The 22153-nt window shown below is 40.5% G+C and overlaps 1 protein-coding gene across 8 annotated transcripts in view; it reads right to left on the reverse strand.

Moving 5' to 3' along the window:
- PDE10A (phosphodiesterase 10A) overlaps nucleotides 1-22153 on the reverse strand; it is a 183513-nt gene that overhangs the window by 398 nt on the left and 160962 nt on the right. For 6 of the 8 annotated variants that reach the window (XM_053382370.1, XM_053382367.1, XM_053382371.1 and 3 more), the window contains 12 exons: nucleotides 21740-21832; nucleotides 20806-20992; nucleotides 20239-20381; nucleotides 17996-18079; nucleotides 15316-15420; nucleotides 13801-13951; nucleotides 9689-9844; nucleotides 7675-7847; nucleotides 6803-6914; nucleotides 4942-5022; nucleotides 3942-4030; nucleotides 1-689 (listed from right to left, as the gene is read on the reverse strand). The exon at nucleotides 1-689 is cut by the window's left edge and continues 398 nt beyond it. In XM_053382370.1, coding sequence (XP_053238345.1) covers nucleotides 575-689; nucleotides 3942-4030; nucleotides 4942-5022; nucleotides 6803-6914; nucleotides 7675-7847; nucleotides 9689-9844; nucleotides 13801-13951; nucleotides 15316-15420; nucleotides 17996-18079; nucleotides 20239-20381; nucleotides 20806-20992; nucleotides 21740-21832 — 1489 coding nt within the window. In that variant the 3' untranslated portion in view covers nucleotides 1-574. The remainder of the gene's footprint in view (nucleotides 690-3941; nucleotides 4031-4941; nucleotides 5023-6802; nucleotides 6915-7674; nucleotides 7848-9688; nucleotides 9845-13800; nucleotides 13952-15315; nucleotides 15421-17995; nucleotides 18080-20238; nucleotides 20382-20805; nucleotides 20993-21739; nucleotides 21833-22153) is intronic. The other 2 variants (XM_053382368.1, XM_053382369.1) reach the window with 1 other exon arrangement.

The following is a 22153-nucleotide window of genomic DNA, read 5'->3' on the forward strand; positions in this document are numbered from 1 at the left end:
ATGTAAACAGAATAATTTCTGGAGTCTTCTATCTGGATGTTAAATTCCTCCTCCCCCCCACACATTTGCAGCAAGATTAATTCAAGTACTGTAAACTCAAAAATAGTTTTAGTCCCAGATATTTTCTGGTAGCGTCTGAGCTGATTGCACAGAGATCAAACATAAACATTTACAATAACAATGTGGAAATGTCCTATGTATAGCCAAGAACTCCCCAAGTGAAACTGGCATTAAAGCCAGCCACAGTATAATGTTGTAAGTACCACTGAAAATCTCTGCTACAAAGACAAAATGCAAAAGCAACACCCAAGATTTGCCTTCCTTGCCCAACAATTTTAAATTAAGGCCTCAGCAAAGTAGCCCATGAGAAAAAGGCAGTCTTATATTTACAAGCCAAGCATTTGCTTTGATAGCTGATTCTGCAATAGTTGAGTTGTCCGTCAGTCTCTCTGTACACACTGGATCAGCAAAGAAAAGAAAGGTGCACAAGTCTTCCCAGTTAGAATTTGCAGTATTTATCCTTTTAAAAGCCTTAAAAGGTGGTGGGAGTCTCAAAGAGATTTTAAAATGTGAATCAGTCTGTAATTTCCACAGGTAGCACATCTGTCGAAGGGCTATTTGTCTGTGCTGGTATCCATCCATATGCTTCTTCTCCTCGTATCACTTTTTCCCATTGTTTAAGATTTTCCCTGGAGAGGCAAAAAGAGCCAACATTCAACATAAAATTACTTTATTTCCAAAATAAGATATCTATGGTATACAAAAGTCAGCAACAATAATATTTTATAGGGCTTGATCTCTAGCAGGCCCTTTGATTTTTTTCAAACTTCAGAAGGAGACTCTGGAATGAAACCACTCAGTTACAATTAACTGAGAAGTTAATCTGTCACCTTTGGCCTGAATGGGTTTCTGTCTCATTCTAAGTACTAATTAGGTTACTAATACCTGGGTATATGGGGTGTTAGGGGAGGGGTAGTACCTCTGGTGGGGAACATGTTGTGCTCCTTCTGGGGTAGTTTGTCCACCTTTGCTCCCCACCCAACACTCAGCTCTCACTTGTGGCTTCTAGAAGCCATCAGCATGCAACAGTGGCCACACCCCAGGAATGGCTTCAACTGGCCAGCTAAACCAGGTAAGGGTGGCCGATGGGTCTCAAATCATCAGTGAGTTAGGGACTTCCCCTGCATGCAAAGGCAGGCTCTAGCTGATTGAATGGATGAGACCAATAGTGGGTCCAGCGGATAAGAAGGCAGTGCTCTAGAGGGAAATGAGGGGTAGATAGGACTCAACAACGTAGGAAGGTAGCCCATCTAGAAGAGGGAAAACTCTGATCTTAAACCTACACTGCTTTGGGGGATACTTTCAGGAGAAGAAAAGGCTAAAGAGCAAACACTACACAAATCCAGAGTGAAGTCCCTAAGACTGAACAGAACCCATCCATTGCCTTTCACTCACCTTATTTTCCAAGAATAATTAATTTAAATGTTTTATTTTCCATCTCTCTTAAATATGTTTTCCCCCCGACACCACGTACAGAGAGTCCTGCTAATCAAATTAATGAGTAAGCTATCACATGCTGGGAAATCAAACTGCAATTTAACTGGGGAATCAAGTTGGAATTTAGCTATCAGTTTGTCGTGTTAGATATCTGCCTGCGGAAAAGTGAGTGTTTTTGCTGATTGCACTGAGTGATACTGCTTGCTTGATTGCTGGCTGAGTGCATACAGCTGGAACATGGCTCAGAGCATGAATCACTGTAACAGCAACTCTGGCACATGTGGTGGTGTTGTCACTAAAGGGTATTTACCTTTAGGTTGCTAGTTTAGGGAGGCACGTTTAAGTGAAATCATGCACATTTGAAGCACAACTGAAAAAGCCTGCAAACACCCTGTTCCGCCCTTGCCCTGCCTCTTTTTGTTATGTTTTCATGTCACTTCTGTCTTTGGTGTGATACACATATGCATGGTCATGCACATATTGGACATGTCTTAAACTGCCGCTGCCTGTCATAGTGAAATTAGCATATTCTTCCTGCTGGGGTGGAAGCATTTCAGCACTGCCACTCTTCTAGAAGTTACTGGCAGCTTATGCGTTGAGTTCTCTGGTTTGGTGCTGCTGCTACTGAATGCCAGGTCAATCCACAATAAGATCATGCACATCCACAACTTGTTCATGAATGAAGAGGCTGACCTGACATATATATTACCAAAACTTAGATGGATGAGGTGGGTGGGCCTGACCTGGGTGCTCGGTACTACACCAGGATAGACCAGAGGGTCATGAGGTGTATGTTGGCAAACTGCTCTGTGAAACACCTATTCCCCTCCGTTAAATGCAGCTGCAGCAAGGTTTAAGAGAAAGGGGAGGCTCTTTGGAAAATCACCCTCTGAAGCGGCTTCCTCCTTTAAAAGAGGGCAGGATTGGAGTGAGCTGTGTGCGTGTGTCTGTGTCTCAAGGGAGGGGGCTGGCCAAGTGTGAGTGTAGGGAATTGGCAAAGACCTTGGCAGGTAGGGAGGGCTGGTGAGAGGAGTAAGCAGGGCTTACAGCCCCAAGTACAATTATATTATTATAATTTAATGAACTGTATAATCCAAACACACACAAAAATAAAGAGGTTACAGGGAAATGCAAGAAAAAAAGAACAAAAAGTCAACTATGGAACATCTCCAAATCCTCTTTATTTTTGAAAGGCAAGTTAGGCTGAGAAGTGTGAATTGCCTGGTGAAGGCATTTAACTTAAGACATGTAATCAGTACACCTACCAAACATATGGAAAAGTTTGACATTATGAGTAACGGCTGGGCTGAGATGGCAGTGATGGCAATATTTATTTTTTGATTAAGCTCTTTTTTTACTCCACCTTTCCATAACATGTCTGAGGCAGCTAACCACACCCAAAACCAATAAAACAATACAGCAATAAGGATATCAATGCAGAAGCACAAATCACTAAAACATTCTTTTTAAAAAAATCAATTAAAACAGACCAGCAAAAAGTAAAAAGGAATTTTCCACAAACAACTTCAAAATCTAAATCCAAGAGGGTCACAATGACTTGTTATAGCCCAAAAGCTTTCTAAATTGAAAAGGTCTTAACACTCACACAAGACCATCAGAGAGGGAGCAAGGGAGCCTCTTGCCCTAGGCAGTGTGTTCCTGAGACTAGACCTAAGCAGATCAGGCCATCTCCCTAGTTCCATCTTTAGATGCTGGTGGGACACACAAGAAAACCTCCATGCTTATTTATCTGCTTAAAACATGGATATGCTCGCCACATTTGATGGGTTCTATGTTTGTTTATTTAGAAGATTTATAAACTATTAGCCCAAAGAGTGGTGTACAAGTAAACTTGTAAATAAAACACGATGGTTGATACTGCTGGCCAGTTCTCTTGTGCCTCCATCGATTCCATATTCCCTTTAAGTAGCAAATCATTCTTAATATGCCTATAGCTTGTCTATTTGGGTTTGAAGGATAAAACCACCACGAGGCATAGGACAAAGCATTAATAAAGTCAGAAGTGGTTTCCGTGGTGGGGCAGAACGGCAACACTAACTTCTCAGGAGGGAAAAGGGAGGGTAAGGTAGAGGGAAGGTCAGTGTTGTGTAGGCAAACTGGCAGAGCCAATCTGGTATTCCTGCAGAAGCACCCACACTGACTTCCCCCACGACTGCACCTCTCCCTTCCAGTAAGCAGCTGTGATGTACCTGTCAGGAAGCTAGTGTTGAGGGCCCATCTCATCTACTGAGCTGCTTCTGCATTAAGTCAAGGATCTGCACATGCACTACAATTACTCAGTTCTAGACAGTATCTAGGTAACACCAGGGAGGACTGGCTACCTCTCCCCCAGTCAACTTTTATACTTCAGAAAGAATATCTAGATAGCATGTGCAGTGGTCTGCAGCTGGAAAAAGGATTCTGTGCAAACTTTTATAGCTTACTTGCAAGCTCGAAGTAGTGGCAGAGTGGAAGGGAGGATCTGTGAGAGGGTGTTATAGCAGGGCAAGGCTACAGCATTGAAGAACCCAATCTGGAAAAAAAATCAAATAGAACAGAATAAAAATCAACATAAGCTGTATTAAGCAAATTGGAAAGGTGTTGTAACAAATTTACTTGGCAGGAAAATTGTCTGGATATTTGTTATTAGCAATACCAGTCTTATAAATGGGGGGGGGGGCTAGAGTAACTACTCATGGATATGTTAACAAGCTTGCTACTAAGATTAGTAGAAAAACAGAGCTCAAGTAAGTACAGCAGTTGTACAACTTCTGAAGCCTGAACTGAAAGTTATGGTAGTGATTCAAAAATCTGAACCTTAAAAGAGAAAGCCCAGTGTTCTAACACTCTTTTAGCCTTGTATATGGTTATCTGTCCATGTATTGACTCTGTCCATCTAACCCAGTATTTTCTACTCTTACTGACAGTGATTTCTCTAGGCTTTTGGATACAGAGAGGTCATTCCTAGCACTCTTACCTGAGATAATTTTAACAAAAGAGGCTGGGGACTGAATCAGTGACCTTCTGAATGCAAAAGAAGAGCCCTCAGTTTGGCCGACCCTTCCCTATTCTCATAGGTTGGCACCAGACCTATTTTTTTCAGTATTTCCAGCTTCCAGCTTAAAACCATCTTTTTATTTCCTACTAGGGTTTGTCACAAAGTCAACAGAAGATAAGCAAGTAAGTAATTTCCTTGGGTTTTTTGTTCTGGGTTTTGGGGGAGAGGGGAGATGACTCACCCACGAACTAATGACCAGACTTCCATAGAATTCCAGCCATCTTTAAGTACCTGCTTATTACAATAAGCTTTGGCAGCCCCTTCTAGTTTTGTTGGCTTCGCTCTAACATTGCCAGATTCTCCGATTTCCTCATTCCACACCATGCCAGAGGATCCCTCAAGCCCCAGAAGCAGCTTTTTGAGAGGTCAAACATTTTTACACCTACTTGGCCCTGAGGAATTTCATCTTTCTTGTCTCTGTCCATCATAGGAATAGGTTGAATACCTAACTTCTTCATTTCATCACCCTAAAATAAAGTGCAAGACCAAAGAATAGGTTATTCCAGGTTATTTGGTCCAAAAATGTTTCTCATGTATATACAAACAGGTATTTAGAACTCAATATATTAATATCAGTGGCTTGGGATTAAGAAAAACAACTGAAGGAAATGATTTTTCAGCACAGAAAATCCCAGCTGGATCAGACCAAGGAGAAATCTAGTCCAGCCAGTTAGGTTATCTCCAGAAAGCCCACAAGCAAGGCAAGAAAGCAATAGCCCCTCCTATGTTGTCATCCCGCCCACCACCCAGTCCAGTCACACCCTGGAGTTTTTATTCAGGGCCATATTGACCCTAAATTTGACGTTTCCAATATCAAACAGCTACTGTGGCCAATATCTGCTGACAGTCCTTTCCTTCATGAATGTGTTGAACCTGATAGATGGGCTCAAATGTACCTTGACAGCACTGGGGTGGTGGGGGATTTTTGTGTGAGAAACAGAGTCTCTGCAACTCCCATGTCCCACAAAAATCAAACAGGAAGAAAAATGTCCATGTCCCAATGCAAAGACATAGTTCTCACAGATTCTCACACATTGCCAGTGGTGGCTGATATGGATGAGTGATCTTCCATATTCTACAAACTCTAGATCTCAGTGAGGAAGGTACTAGTCTCATCTTGTCCCTGAGCTGCGAGTATTGTGTATGTAGGAAGCTTTTCTGTGAGGAGTAGCATTCAAACGTGTGCCTCCACCTGCAACCTGCCGTGGTACAGACAGGCTCTTTGTTTGCAAGAACTAGGCTTAAAACAGCTGCTTTAATTCTTTCCAAATAGCTGTGTGTGGGTGAGGTCAAAAAGAACAGTGGTCTGGGTGTTCCCTTGGATTCGGCTTTCTCACTAAAGGCCCAGGTGACCTCTGTAGCAAGGAATACCTTTCCTCAGCTTCAGCTGGTGCAACAGCTGAGGCCATCCCTGGACCAAGGTAAATTGACCACAGTAGTCCAGGGAGTGGTAACTTCAAGACTGGATTACTGAAATAAACTCTGTGGGGAGCTTCCCTTGTTGTTGGTTTGGAAGCTGCAGTTAGTGCAGAATGCTGCAGCATGATTACTGACAGGAGTGGGATTAAGTCAGCATTATACCTTTACTCAAAGATCGACACTGATTGCTGATTCACTAGTAAGCCAGATTCAAAGTTTTACTATATAATATAAAAAGCCATAAGGTTGCTTTGCTTCCTATGTGTCTCTTCAAACACTCCACTCTATGGAACTTGCACCACATATGTAATAAGTATTTCAGTGTGAGAGCGCCTGTGCTTTGCTGCACCCTGCCTATAACAGTAGACAGGTACCCTTGTTGTACTGTTCCATACCCCTGCTAAGAACCTTTCTGTTCAAGGAAGTCCATCAGGACATACAATCTTAGCCCCATGTATTTCTCTATAAATTTAATGCTTTTAATGATAATTGTTTTATATTGTTTAATGCACTTCTCTTTGGGGTTGTTGTTGTTTTTTAAAAAAATAATATTATTAAAGTGGGTTTATATATATTTTTTCTAAATAAGTAATAATCCGCTGCATATTTTTTAAGCTGGGAAAAGGGTGGAGGAGGGAATAAAACCCCCAGTGTGAGCCCGGCAATGCTTTGGATTCCGTGGCTTGTCCACTCCAACTCCTCCCTTCCACAACTTGGCAGAATTGCTCTGTGAAACAGAAATACTTGATGCCTCCAATAAAATTAGGTTTAATGATGCACATGCCTGCCGGTGCATATGCCAACATATAAACAATAAAATGCACGTACCTCTGCCCAAAATTCTGCATATATATCGCTGGCTGTCGTTCTGGTAACATGCCACAATTTTGTCACAGAACATAAGTCACAAGCTGTCATCATCAGCCCAATCACACGATCCCTAGAATATAACAACTGGAAAGCTATTGTGCAGTTTAAAGAGGTAACATTTGCTATTTTGTTTAAAAATATATTCTTATATTTATGTAGCAGCAGTTAAGATTGCTACGGAAATAACTTAAGTTTGATGTTCAGATTAATATTAATCTGATTAATATTCAGATGTTGCAGGACTCTAAATCCCAGCAGCCTCAGCCAGTCTGGCTAATGGTCAAAATCAGGCATAGGCAAACTCGGCCCTCCAGATGTTTTGGGACTACAATTCCCATCATCCCTGACCACCGGTCCTGTTAGCTAGGGGTGATGGGAGTTGTAGTCCCAAAACATCTGGAGGGCCAAGTTTGCCTATGCCTGGTCAAAATGATGGGAGTTGTAGTCCAGAAACATATAGAAATACACAGGTTCCCAAACCCTGCTGTAACCTTTCACAGATCTCATTTTAATACTTTCTTAAGAAAAGTGGCAGAGTTACGCATTCAAGTTTTGATTATCTATTTGTCTGTGTAAGGCATATCAGAGAGTAGCTAAGATTTTGTTTCTGCAACTATACTTCTATAAACAAGTTCATATAAGATTTCATGCTTAAAGGCACTGCACAACATATGCTAACAGTTTGACTCTTCTAATGATTCCTTTATTTCTGAAGATTTATATGGACATCAATACACAGTAAACCAAACATTTAAAGCAAATTAAAACTATGGACACTGCTAAAACAACATGACTTAAAAGTGAATTATAAATATTCATTTGCTCTTTACCTATGTGCTTGATTTTTAAGATTTAGTGATCTTGACTGGTGCAACTCTTCCAAATGTTTCCTGTTTCCAAAGTACAGAGCAAGGTCTGTAGCAATGATGGCTTTGCGGATTATTTCCAGCACCTGCTCATACTCACTAGAGCTCAAGTTAGAGAAGATATTGTGGCCTTCCAGCTATGAAAACAGAATTTTTAAAATGAACAAGCTAATATATTATTATGAACTATTTTAAACCATTGTTTTAGAACTGTCTTTTAAACTCGATTCACATTCAAACATACAGCACTGCTGTATGTAACACAAGATTCTGACAATATCTGCAAAAGGTACTGGACTGGATCCAAACCTCATCATGCTTAAAGTATTACTAACAATCTAAGCATTATGAAGTCGGATACAGCATTTCAAAGCTTAGTTAGGCACACTAACTTTTCAAAAACAATCTCGTGGAAGAGAAACCAACAGAAACCAACCTAGTTTACATGTAATGCTAAGCCAAACTATGGCTCAATGTAAATGAGCAAGAGGTCAGGTGCACAGAATGAAAATCAGGGCCACTTTGCTCCTCCCTAGTTCTACTACATCTGTGCTACCCAGAGCTAAGACACGGTTTGTCTCCCCAATATAAGTGGTAAGCTGAGAACAAGCCTTGGCTAGAGCTTGTGGCTTGTTTGGAGCAAGACAAACTACAAGCCTGGGCACACATATAACACTAAGTCAAATCATGGCTCACTTCCAGGTAGCATGGCTGGACCAGAGAGGAGCAAAAAGACTGTCATTTCCACTCTTTGTACTGACATACTGTACTTGCTTGTTCATGCTAATATATCGTTTGGCTGAGCCTTATGTGCAAACCACACCTTTTCCAAGTTGAAACTATGAATTACAAGAAACAGAGATGCCACCAAATAACTCATGCTGTAACATCAGGATGCTGTGTTTTCTTGCGCCACATCATTGGCTGGTATTTATGGGGCAGACAAGTGCACAATATGATGATGGGTTGTCTGTACACATACCAGGCGAGGGGAAGAATTCAATACAGGGTTGCTAATTTTAGCAAAATCTCTGTGTTTGTAACAAATAGTTGGATTGAAGTTTGGCTTGGGTGGCAGTGTGGATTTATGAAAATACCTTAATAACACTTTTTGTTATTTAACTGCACCACATTACTTCATATCATCTCTAGGTAAATTTCTGGGTAGCATGGATTTGAAACACTGTTTAGAACTACAATGCAAATTTAAGAAATCATAAATAAACACAAGTAATGCCAATATTTCTCCTTAAATGTAATTATGTTTTCTTTTTGGTTTCAAGCATTGTTTCACAAATATTAATTATACAGTTATTTAATGTAGCATGTAAGGCCTCATCACAAGATGACTGATAGGTATAAAGCATAAATAAAAATTATACAATAAACCATGAAATAAAGGGAAAATATAAAAATTGTAGTGGAAAGATTTTATTTCCAAGAACTCTTTGCAAACCTGTAGAAAGGTGCAGAGCTTGCAGCCAGTCTTGTTCAAGCAGGCTGGGCCCATTTAGATGAAATGGCTCCTATCACAAAAGGCTACTGAGATCGAGCTGAAACTCCTGCCTAGGGCTTAGTCAGGGGTCAGCAAACTTTTTCAGCAGGGGGCCGGTCCACTGTCCCTCAGACCTTGTGGGGGGCCAGGCTATTGAAGGGGGGGAAATGAACGAATTCCTATGCCCCACAAATAACCCAGAGATGCATTTTAAATAAAAGCACACATTCTACCGACGTAAAAACACGCTGATTCCCGGACCGCCCACGGGCCGGATTTAGAAGGCAATTGGGCCGGATCCGGACCCCTGGCCTTAGTTTGCCTACCCATGTTTTAGCCTAAGGATGACAGCTGCTGAAACAACATTTGAGGTCTGCTGTTATGAAATCTCCAGCCTGAGCCATGCATGGAGCTATCTAATGTGCCATCAAAGCCTCCCTCTACCTTTTGCTCAAAAAAATGCAAGCTGGGAATGCAATTTACCTGCAATATTGATACTGTCTGTGAAAAATGGTGCTGCTCCATTGTTGAAGTAGAATAAAGAGCTGCCAATGGGTGATCAAACTTCTGAAGGTAGCTGTTGCTATAACCCCTGTGATCCAGGTCATGACATAAACATGCAACCATAAGTCCTCTTCTCTAGATAAGTAAGCAGACAGAATATGTTATCAGTGTTCTGAGTAATTTTGTACCACTAGATGTCACTCTATTCCCTCCAAACATTCCAACAATTCCATTAACGGGTAAAAGACCCTCAAGCTTTATTTATATTTTTAAAAATATTTATATCCCATCCTTTGGCCCTCAAAAGACCCTCAAGGTGGTTTGCAACCACAAAACATATAACTTAATATACTAAAAATTAGATGCAATTAATTCCATTTTTATGCTATGGTTTTATCGCTTCTTTAAAGCAAGCATACAAAAATGGAATAACTATTTAGTGCATTAATAATAATAATAATAATTTATATCTCGCTCTCCCCGGCCAAAGCTGGGCTCAGAGCGGCTAACATCATACCAGTAAGACAATGCATAAAAACAAGCGATCAATAAATTAAGATACATCCCACAATTAATTCAAATAAACTAGAATTAAAATTAAAACTGGACAAGTGGCAATCTTCATGTTAAAATTGAATAGCTATTAAAAAGCTTTAAAAGTTCAGCAGAATATATATATGTCTTGGTTGCCTGCTTCAAACCACAGAACTTTCCTCAGAAGAGAGTTCCATAACCAGGGAGCTACCACTAAAAAGGCCTGTCTCAAGTGTGCTTCCCTTGTCAGTGCAGGGCTTCTGTAACAGAGGGACAGGTAAAAGAGGGAGGAGACCGTTCTTCAGTCCAAGCCATTTAGGGTTTTATCCTGAATTGGGCTTGAAACAGAAAGCCAATGCATTATGAGAAACACCTGGCTGACACTGAAAACAGCAGCCCCGTGTTGAGCTCATACATGACAGAACATTTGTTTACTATCAAATTTCTGGCAGCAGCTGTTTAGGATCTCATCAGCTTTCATGCCTAAAGAATCTGCAAGGCACTGCTTCACACTATGGTACAAAGTGCAATGAATAAATTTAGGAAATCATACACTGGCAAAAATGACTTCAGTATTAGTCCTTAATGCTAGTTAGGTTTTTCTGCTTGCTTTCAAACTTGATGTTTTGCAAATGTAAGTAACCATTCTTGAACAAAGCAACTCTAAAGCAAAATTCCAGGAGGAAACCGCTGATTTAAAACTTTGAAAAGAAGTTCAGCTCTAACATGTGGCCTTAAGAGAGGTTTTTTTCCACAGATGTTATTTTACCTATGTAAGGAAGTGTGTACTATCAATAGTGCTTTGTGAATGATCACTGTAATAATTTTACCTAAATTTAAGATTCAGTGTAATTCCCATGGCTTATATTTATTGAATTTTATTTCCCTCTGACCTCACTGGTTTGTTTGCTTTTCTCAGTGCCAAAGGTGGCTAACCTGTGGTCCTCCAGATGTCACCAAACTACAGCTCCCATCATCCCTGACCATTAGCTGAGGCTGACGGAAGTTGTAGTTCAGCACCTTCTGGGACACGGGGCAGAGGTTAGCTACCCCTGCCCTACCCCTATGTGTATATGCCTGCCCACACTGAATAATGCTTCATGCATCTGTATATGTGGATTATAGTCTACAAAAGGCCATGCCACAATATATATTTTTAATCTTTAAAGTGCCACAAGATTCTTTTTTGTTTTTATATATTCCTATATAGATAATAAATCACACGATAACTACAACGGAGGCATTTTCATGTATGCTGTATGTACTGTTTACCAGAGCAAACTGCACGTCACCTGTGTGCAAATATTCAGCTACTCTGTTCCAGACACCTGACATCCGCCTTAATAGATTATAAGTCCTTTAGGCAGAGAGCGTGTCACTGCTATGTTCTGTACAGTGCCTTAAATAGTACTTGCATTGATTTTTCAACATTCAGCTATTTTTCCAAAACAACAGAAGAGAACCTTTTTATATCTGCCATGAATTTTACAAACATTTAGTGGGTCAGAGCACCCGCATCTATTGTATCAGGCTGTGGTCAGTACTGTGTGATACAGAGGAAACAAATAATAGTATGGGGTGCCACAAAAATGCAGCACAGGGCTTATCGGCTTTGCTGAATTCCCCATCTCCACTGGGATGAGTCCCCAAGCCACCAGGACTTGATATCAACTGAAAACTGAACTGTTAACTAGATAATTGCTACGAGAGAGGAAGAAAACTCCTTGGAAAGGGACAGACTCTCCTTTGGACCCAGGCACAACCAGAGTGTGAGCCTCAGGGTTCAGAAGCTTGTTCATAGGAGCAGGATACGCAAAATGAGAACAGTAAGCCTTTCCATACTCCAATGGGCAGAATATCTGGTTGCACCATTCCTACTATTTTTACGTTTAAATGCTTTCCGGTCTTGCCACTGTACAATTGTCTCTCTCTCTTCCCCCACCTTTCCCTGTCCTTCCTGATGCGGGAGGGAGACAGAGGAGGTGGAAAGAGAATCTAGAGAAAGAGTAGGCTAAGGGTCATCGTGTATTGCATGGCGTTTAGAACAGAAAACCCTGCTGTCCTGGCAGAAGCAGAATGAGGACTGGGTGGTGATCTCTCACTGATCGCAGTTATTATAGGAATAAAGCTAAGCCCAGCCTCTGGACACCAATGGGTGATCCTTCACAGAAGAATACTTAAGTTCCTTCTGGCCACCTTCTAATTTTGGGATGATTCCAGAGAGAGGGTTATGCCCTTCTTAGTTACTAGCAACTTCCCAGGATTTCTACTACTTATTTTAATTCATTTTCACAATGAGTCTAATTACCATGTTCTAAAATGAAGTTTTATGTTCTAAAATAAAGTTTTCTAAAGTAAAGGTCAGTGTACAGTAAGCCCGCTACTTACACGGGGGTTCTATTCCAGGGATCGTGCCTAAAGCCCAAATCGTGTGTAGTCAAAACCCATTGGGTTCAACGATGGGTAGGATTGCCAAAATCATTTCCCCTGGGAAACTGCCCACTTTCTGCCCCTTTTAATTTTTGTCTTGTGTGTAAAGCTGAATGTGCACAAATTAATTGTGCGTAAGCTGCAGGTTTACTATAGTACAATCTGTATGGAGATGTCCAAAGGCTAGCTGTGTGTTAACCAGATGTCCTTTGTTATCCAAAGTTGTACCCCAGAGGTAGTCCATGCAACATCCTCCTGATCTGCCTTAGCTAGTAATGATCAGGGATTATGGGAGTTGCAGTCTGGCAATATCAGGAAGGCACCAGATTAGCTAACCCTGCTGTGCCCTTTTGGGTTTTCTCAAACTATTTCTGATTTTATGTATCACTATTATACCTAGCTGGATGCGGGTGGTGCTGTGGGTTAAACCACAGAGCCTAGGGCTTGCCGACCAGAAGGTTGGCGGTTCGAATCCCCGCGACTGGGTGAGCTCCCGTTGCTCGGTCCCTGCTCCTGCCAACCTAGCAGTTCGAAAGCACGTCAAAGTGCAAGTAGATAAATAGGTACCGCTCCAGTGGGAAGGTAAACAGTGTTTCCATGTGCTGCTCTGGTTCACCAGAAGCGGCTTAGTCATGCTGGCCACATGACCTGGAAGCTGTACGCCGGCTCCCTCAGCCAATAAAGCGAGATGAGCACTGCAACCCCAGAGTCGGCCATGACTGGACCTAATGGTCAGGGGTCCCTTTACCTTTACCTATTATACCTAGCTAAGTAAGGCCAAGGTCCTGGGCTTTTTAAAATAGTGCAGACATTCCTTATTTCAAACCAGCAATGTTCTTTTTCTGAACCACATCATGTCCTGCCTTCATGATCTGTTTGCAATTGTATACAGAATTCAAGATGCAGATGTACAATTGATTAAGGATGCAATACTATACACATTTGCCTGGCCCTTAGTGACATTGAACTCAGTGGGCTATAGTGTATAGTATTGCACTATAAATGAAAAATTTCTTAAATTTAAAATCCCTTTCCATGCTGAATATAATTTTACACTGATCAAAACATGAAATTACATGTCGTGTCTGAGATATGAATGTTGATACTGGAAAAAAATCTAAACTTACTTCTACATCTGTGAAAAGCCTGTAGTTATTCTTAAGAACAGCATACATGCAATGCGCAACTGTAACTGCATGCTTCCAGTTGTGATAGGGCACACGGCGGTAATTCTTCTTTACAGACAGTGTGAATCGACATAGTTTTTCTAGTTCAAAACTTTTTAAAAAACAGAATGGTGAGATAAAGCAAGTGAAAGAAAAAAAACGTAAGTTATTTTAACCAAACAGAATAAAAAGAGATTTTACACTAAACTTTATTTAATGCTCCACTGATAATGTTACAAAAATTAGCAGAAGCATTTTAGTTTATTTTAATTCTCCTCAAAATTACTGGCCTTATTTACTTAAAATCTATTGCAAATGCAAAACCAGAGCTTATAATGATATAAGAAAAAATCTATTCAACAAGAAGTTATGCTTTGCCATGCAAGCTCAGAAGTTCCTCTCTTCTCTCTGTCCTAACAGCCATGGTAAATATATTTGTGTACTGCAGAGAAATAATACATTTTCACGTCCACCCCCTCCCCCAAACAAGTAATAATAAGTTAGCTAACCGTAGGCCACTGAAAGTTTTCCAGCTCTTTAAAACACTCTGGTTCAAGAAAAAAGGTCAATGGCAGATTCAATGCCATTGGCTTTTGCAGGGAATGAAGAATGTTGGTCAAACAATGTCTAGCCTCCAATTCCACACACAAGTTGAGTTCACATCTAAATGGAGGCCAAGCTGAAAGGAGGAAAGCAGATGCACCTCTGCTTGGATATCAAATGTAGGTTCCCTTCAGTGTCTTAGTACAAAAATACCACTAAAGAAACTGATTATACTCTCATTCCTTCCTCAGTTCTCACTGCTTTCTTCTGCTGCTGTGGTCCTTCTCTACAGTGATGGAGGGAACTGTGATGGTCCATTTCTACTACTGCCTCATATCCTGGTAGGGAAGACACAGGCTTCAAGCAGCACTCCTGACCCCTTTGCTTTGTCACCCTTACTCGCTGGAAGTGTATATGTGAACGTTTTGTTAACATTTTGCCCTGGGTGGAAAATTGCAGTACAAATTTCCACTTCCAAGAGAAATTGTTACAATGTAATACTGCAGCTCCAGAGCACACGTGTAGAAGCTGACACACATACAAAGAAGGGCAATATTTCACTTATTCCCTGCAGAGTTCTTGGGATGCGCTTCCCAACTCACAGAAGGTGGGACAGCTTCTGCACATGCAGAGTTGCATGTCCACATCAGAGTCCCACAGAGCTTCCAACTATGACCCTGGAACATGAGCTAAAAAAAAAATCTGCAAGTAATTTCTCAGTAGCCTACTTTGCTTTTATTTATTTATTAAAAGAGTAATTATTTTGAGAAAAACACACTTCTAGTGGTTCAAGAGCACCACTGCTAATGCCGCCTGTACATTCAAGTTAAGTTATAACAGTTTGGCTCATATTGCAAATCATATTTACATATCCCCTGCACCCCCGCACTCCACCTGTTCAAAGTTGGTGTCTAGGCTAAAAGCTCTAATTACCCTTCCTCCAAAACATCAGATTCCACATAAAGGCTCAAGGCTGACAGCAAAACACTGGAATCTTCTTTTTTCAACCTGTCTTCCTTTCTGACTGCATTTCTGTGCCTGCATGTGCAAAATGGGGCAGACTTACAAGGCAGGAAAGAGAACTACCTTGCCTCTATGGTTACAATACAGCTGACTAAGACATTTTAAAATTCAAAACTGAAAAATTTGCTTTAAGAGCATTAAAAGTGCCACTATCTATGGCTTACCATATGCATGTTTATTGAGAAGCCCCACTGGTGTCAGGGGCAAGCCGAGTCAATATTTAAAGAAACAACCACACTGAGTTGTACCTTTAAATTCATCTACCCAAATTACAGGGCCTTCTGACAATAATCACAACCTGTACCAGGATTCATGAAAAAATGCACATTGTCCTAATATACAGGTTGATTAACTGATGCATTAAAAAAAATGCCTGCATTGAAAAAGGCATAACTTTCCATGCAGGCTTTATGAAAACTTGTAAGTGAAAGGTGAACTTTTATATGTTTATAAGGTGGACTATTTCCAATGGTGGATTTGCCCTACTAGTAAGTGCTTCCAATTGCCCAAATTATAGTACATAGTTTTTCACCAACTCCCCGCTACATACGTAAGCACCCTGCTCCCTCCAGAAAAACTGTTAAAGAGGTCCAAGGAAAACTTTTGATACGGCATTGGCCTGACTCAAACATCATCCTAAACCACACCATGGGTTGAGTTCCAGGGAGGAGATTGTGGCATCTTCATTCTCTCCTGATAATTTTGCAGCTACACTGCATTAAACCATGGCTTGGCTTAGCATGCCATTCAAACCTCGGCTCCTGATTTAGCTCTCTCCAGACTAACTACACACTTGAACTAAGCCAAGCCATGGTTTGTCTTGGTGTGGCATGCAAACCAGGCCATTATCTGTAGGTCCAATTCTTCCGAGAACTTGTGATATACTTGTGATACAAGACAGGCTCAAGGGAAGCTTTGCTTCTGCACATGATTCTGCACAAACCGTTCTAGGCTGAAGCATTTCTTCTTCACCCGAGAATGTTCAGTTCACATTGAGTTCATGAAAACATTGTACCCTGACCTGTTCTTAATCCATGATTGACCACATCTTCGGAACGTGATTGTTATGTCCTTTTTAAACCTTGCTATATCAATCACTAGTAATTGTTTAAGTCTTGCTATATTAATCACTAGTTATAGTTTAATAAGGAGGTTTTCATGCCTGTCTAGTTCTGTGTTCCCTTTCCCACCCTTTAATCTATTGATGATTAATGCTTATATGCAACCCTTGTATTGTATTTGTGTTAACCAATCAGCAACAAGCACATATGTGGCAATGCTATAATATTCAATAAAAGGGACTCTCCGAGACATGCTCGGGAGATGCCTCCCATATGACACTTGCTACTCGTCTGTCGTTTATTTCAACCCAACAACAGGCTGAAGTTGTAAAATATAAATAATCAAAAGTGAAGCTAGAAATACAGGTAAACATTATACTGCTTGCAGAATGTTTAGCCTAACATCAGAAACTTCTGATAACATTATTCAAGGTAGTATTCCAAAAATATAACAGGATATCCAACTCATAACAAGCTCCCTTTCTGACACATTCCAAGGGAAATGCAGCCCCAAACTCAGAAGCATAAACATGATTTTCCATTCTAAAAACAATTGTGGGTTGAACCTACAATTCCCACTCCACTGTCTTTTCAATTCTCTCAGGGAATCAAGCTGGAACAGAGGCTCTCCACTGAAGGATGGATGTAGCAGAGAGGATTTTACCTTTCTTCTGCCAGCTACCATGCTGCTCTGGAGGGCCCTCTCCCCTTCCAGATGTGCTTTGCAGGGCGCTGCAGAGGGAAGGGGGAATCAGAGAATATGGCCTCCCCACTCCCTTCCTCCAGTGTGAGTAGAATTCAGTGTGAGTAGAATTCAGGGTGAGTATATTTATGTTGGTTTAAAATATAACCAGGTGGGTGCATATCTGGTGCACACACACACAGGATACAACACAAAACATAATGAAATTAAGACTATACTTTTCATGGGAGGGGGAAAAACTGAATAAGATATGTCAACTCTCCCAGTCAAAAGCTCTGCAGGGCTCTGAGGCACACATGGAGATCTACACAAGCCAAAACTGCCCCTTTCACTTTAGTCTTCTAGAGATTTAAATAAGGAAACAGCCCTTGCTCACACTTAGAGATGTGAAGGCTCTAGGGAAATAAATAAATAAAAACTCGCAGGGGGTGGATCTATTTATTTTCCAATGGAAAAACTGTAAATTCTGGAGAAATTTCAAGAAGCCTTTTTGGCAAATATTTTATGTTGTAAGTAAATGCTATCAAAGGCAAAGCTCCCCACCCCCTTTTAAACTGTTTTAGCTGCACTTTACTACCTCAAAATTATTTCTAATAATGTTGTAATAACCCAATTTGCTGTATGAGGCAATTACTATTTCTGTATAGTATAGACATGTACAGATCTCAAATCCTCTTTCCTGCTTCAGTATTTTCAAATACAGTATTTTACATAATCCTATATCCTACACAGCCAGATCATTTCACGGTAATCAAATAAAACATTTACTATATAAAAACCAGTGTGAATAGTTGTAAAATTAAAGGTTAAAAAAATGAATTCATACCAGCCTGACCCACAAGACTGATGGATCATATAGATAAAGATGGATGCCCAGAAATCTTCATAAGGAGTGATATCAAAGTGGAATCTGTTATGAAGGAAATTTACAGTTAAGAGAACCAAAGACTCTTGGATGTACATTGTGCTTATTAGTTCAGATAAAAGCTTTCTGCACCAGAATCTCTTCTGTTGAACATTAACTTCAAAATCAAAAAGTGCTGATTTATTCTCACTAGCTTCTGGTATAATAATTCAAGGATCTATCCTTCTTAAGATACTGCCAGACATCACTTCACAAACAGCTTTCTGAGTGGTTTCCTGTAAAAAGCAGGGATGGGCTCCTTTTGCTCACTTCAGGCTTTGTTCAATACGAATATGTGAGCCTTGAAATAGGCTAAAGAAGCCCAGGGTGGGTGACATGAATTACTGTGTGCTGTTTATGGGGAGTGCTTATCATGGCAGCAGCAGGCTTCCCTCCCCCTTTTTAAAATAGGTTCAAAATATTTGCAGTGGAGATCTAGTTGCTGTAACAGCCATAGTTCCACTTCTGCTGTTTTGCTGCCAAAACTGCCACCATAAGTAGTGGCTTTTAACCTTTAAAAAAAACAAAAGAGGATGAAGCCTTGCCACCCCTATGTACGGTAAGTCCCCACCTCTCAAATTATTGAGGGGGAGTGTTGAATCTTGGCAGTTGAAATGACACTAGAATGACTCTTCTCAGTTCTCTACCTGCAAATGAGGTGTGGAATTATGGGTAGATTTTGCCTCAGGCCTGGTAGAAGACAGAATTAACTTGAGAACTCTTGGCAGCTGAGTTAAGAATGACAGGCAGTTGCTGTATTTGCTGGGTCGTGCTGCGGTTTATGACTTTCATTTCTTTAATTTCTCAGCAGTTTGTGTGGTCCCCTCCTTCTCTGCCATCCTTATAAAGGATACAGGCATTTTTTGTGTCAATCATTTATGAATTTTACTAGAGGATGCCATTTGTGTCCAGGTGAATGCCTGGGAGTTTTGTTACCTGAGGTATTCATTATTAAAATGTTTGATAGGCATTTTGTTGTTAATTTCCCTTGAATACAGTCTTATGGTCTTACATATAATTAACACAATAAAGTATAATGTAAGTTACACTGGTTCAATTTCATTTGAAGGGTGGGGTCAGGATCTATTTAACATGCAAGTTCTTTCCTGCAGGTTTTGCAGTTCTCAACTGGGTTTACCACTGAACCAGCTGCCAGAACTTTGATGCTGTACTACCTAGACCAAGAAGAGCCCATTAGGGAGTACCCTGAGAAAGAATATTCACAAGGAAAAATAGGTCTCAAGTTTCTGGAAAAAATACTATGATTGTTAGATGTAACAGATAAGCCTTTGGGTACATGAATGTTTAATTAGAATAATGAAAGGAAATGATAATGTTGCTGATAATGGATTTTTGATTATGACAAATTTGTATGCTACCTGAGTGGTAGTGAATATTCTAAAACGAAATAATGCAATCCAAACATTTAAAAATCCACTTTATCATGTTACTTAAAGTTATATTCTTCTGAAGTCAATATTCATAATCTCATGTTGAGGCTCATAACGACAGAACTCCTAGTTGTTTTATTATCAATTAGCCCTGCCTCATAGCTGAATGCAGCAGGTGTTTTATTTCCCTGTCACTGACTTCAGTAAAATACTTGGGTGCATTGGAAACACAGTATTGCACAGCAGATACGCTAGATCTGAAAGTAACCACTCTGTTTATATAAATGATTAATGAAGCATGGCCACCATGACAACCACAGGATTGTCCCAGAGTGTTTCAGACCCTATACCCATGTGAGGTCATACACTTCATTGGGTGTTCTCTGCTAGCCATAATAATGTGAGGTTGATGGTGTTATCCACAGAACCTTTCTCATCAACTCCCTGGTCAGGTGTAGACCTAAACTGCTGCCAATGGGGGATTTCCTCCCAATGCATATACTAGCTTCAGATTTTCCTCATTATTATAAGCAGGGGGCAGAAAGGGGTGAATTCATTAACCTTCCACACCTACTCAAATCCAGTTAATCATCAACCTCCCCTCCTTACGCTGATGCTATTTGTATTTTGAAAAACCTGAATATTCATTGAAAAGATGCATTTGCCATGTCTAGTGTGGCTCTTTGGTAATTGCAACAGCAACAGCTGCTAAGCTGCCAGTGTTCATGGGGAATACCCTACTTCTGTATCAAAAAGATCACATTAAAAACATACAGTTCTACTTCTTTGCAGAGTTGTGGTGGGAGTCTGCAGTCCATGAGGTTTTTCCATTCTTCCGCTGTACAAACACTGTGATAGGAAAGCTTCTCCATAGTAACACGGTAGATACACTCTGAATGGCGAACTTTGTGGTACATCTAAATAAAGCATTTTATTATATAAGATATGGCTGTTTGCACAGAGTCTAAACTTTCTTTCTCAAGCCAAACACTTAGATCTGTGTCTAGCTTCACAGAGGTGATATTTCTGAGGGATAATTAGGAATACTTTTAAAAGAGAATAAATTGATATGGTCACTATCATGTGAATTTGAAGACTTTTTAAAAAAAATAACCAAAGCTGTAAATGATAGAATCAGCTTAATCGTAACCATTTTATTAACAATCAAATCTTAATCCCGGAACTTTAAAACTGAATCAGTTTAATCTTTGACACCTCCCTTAACAATCAAATTAGTACAACTGACTTTGCTATACAAATCCAAAATGAATAATAAAAATTTATAAAATTAAAAAATTTCAATTTTTGTGCACTTGGCTATCTTTGTGGAACAAAACTTACATTAGCACAGTGTAAGGCTAAAGCACAAAAGACTGCAAACATTTTAAAGTTGTTCTCATCAGTTTTAGAGAAGGCACATCCACTTAGTTTGTTCACCATCTGCACAACGCCTATTACACTTCCTCGGCTCACAATAGGCATGCATAAAATATTCCTGGTGGTGTAGCCTGTGTAGAGATCTACCTCCCTGAAGGAAAAAAAGGAAAAGGGTGAACATTCACTTTCTTAACATGACATCATCTAACAATAATGTTCAAAGCCATTTCATATGCGTTATCTAGTTGTAATCCTTACAACAAGCCTGTAATGTTAATATTATCATCTCCATGTTGCAAATACAGGATAAAGGCTAGAAGAACCTGGTAAATTCCTAACACATGTGAGGCTGAAGCCAAGAACTTTCTGATAGATAGATAAATAAATTATCTGATAAATAATTTAGCCACCATTCCCAACAAGCATTCCAGCCAATTCAAACCTCCATATGCAAGGGATGCCAAGTGTGCATGAAGTGCTAGTTGGAGTTAATAGTGGACTTTATGGTAGGGCAGAGGGGATGCACTCTCCCTGATGGAGCAGGCATGTAGTTTGGGGGTGCTCATCAATCCAGCTCTATCAGTGGAGGTGCAGGTCTCTTTGGTGGGTAAGAGTGAATGTCTTTAACCAGCTTTCACCAGTAAGAGAGGTATGGCCATTCCTGAATCAGGACAGATAGAGCACAATTGACAATGGACAGGTAACCTGGGACTGCTGAAATCTGTTCTGTGTGCCTTGAGGTTGGTCTGGAAGTTGCAGCTGGTGCAGAATACATCAGCTAGGTTACTTTGGGGAGCAAACTACTGCCAGCACAACACCTTAGCTGCAGGACTTGCAGGGGCTGCCACTCTGCTAACCAGCCAAGTTCTTTCAGGTGGTAAACATATCAAATTCCTACCTGTTAAAACGTGGATCTGCATAGGCATCAGGAATGTTGAGAATTTCACCTGTTCTTGCTACCTGACCAGCTATTCCTTTTTCAATAGAAAATCTGCATGGGACATAAAGAGATATGCACATCTTAAAACAATAGGCTTATAAGGAAAATGACATTTGAACAGCTAAATTTCTCTTCCCGTTATTGGCATCCATCTTGTCTCAAGAGACAATGGAGTGCGCCTCTGGGGGTGAAGTCAAACTGCTGCGTTAGCAGCACTGGAGTGACCTCTCCAGGGCACAAGCCTGGCAGTGTGTATGGAGGTCCTGGGTTACCAAGACTCAGCCTCGCTGATGTGGTCCAAGAAAAGCAGAGCAATAGGTAGGGACTGCACTCTGGATTTGTGTAGGGTTTACTCCATAGCCTTTTCATCTC

This window comes from Podarcis raffonei, chromosome 3, assembly GCF_027172205.1.
Source record: "Podarcis raffonei isolate rPodRaf1 chromosome 3, rPodRaf1.pri, whole genome shotgun sequence".
NCBI lineage: Eukaryota > Metazoa > Chordata > Lepidosauria > Squamata > Lacertidae > Podarcis > Podarcis raffonei.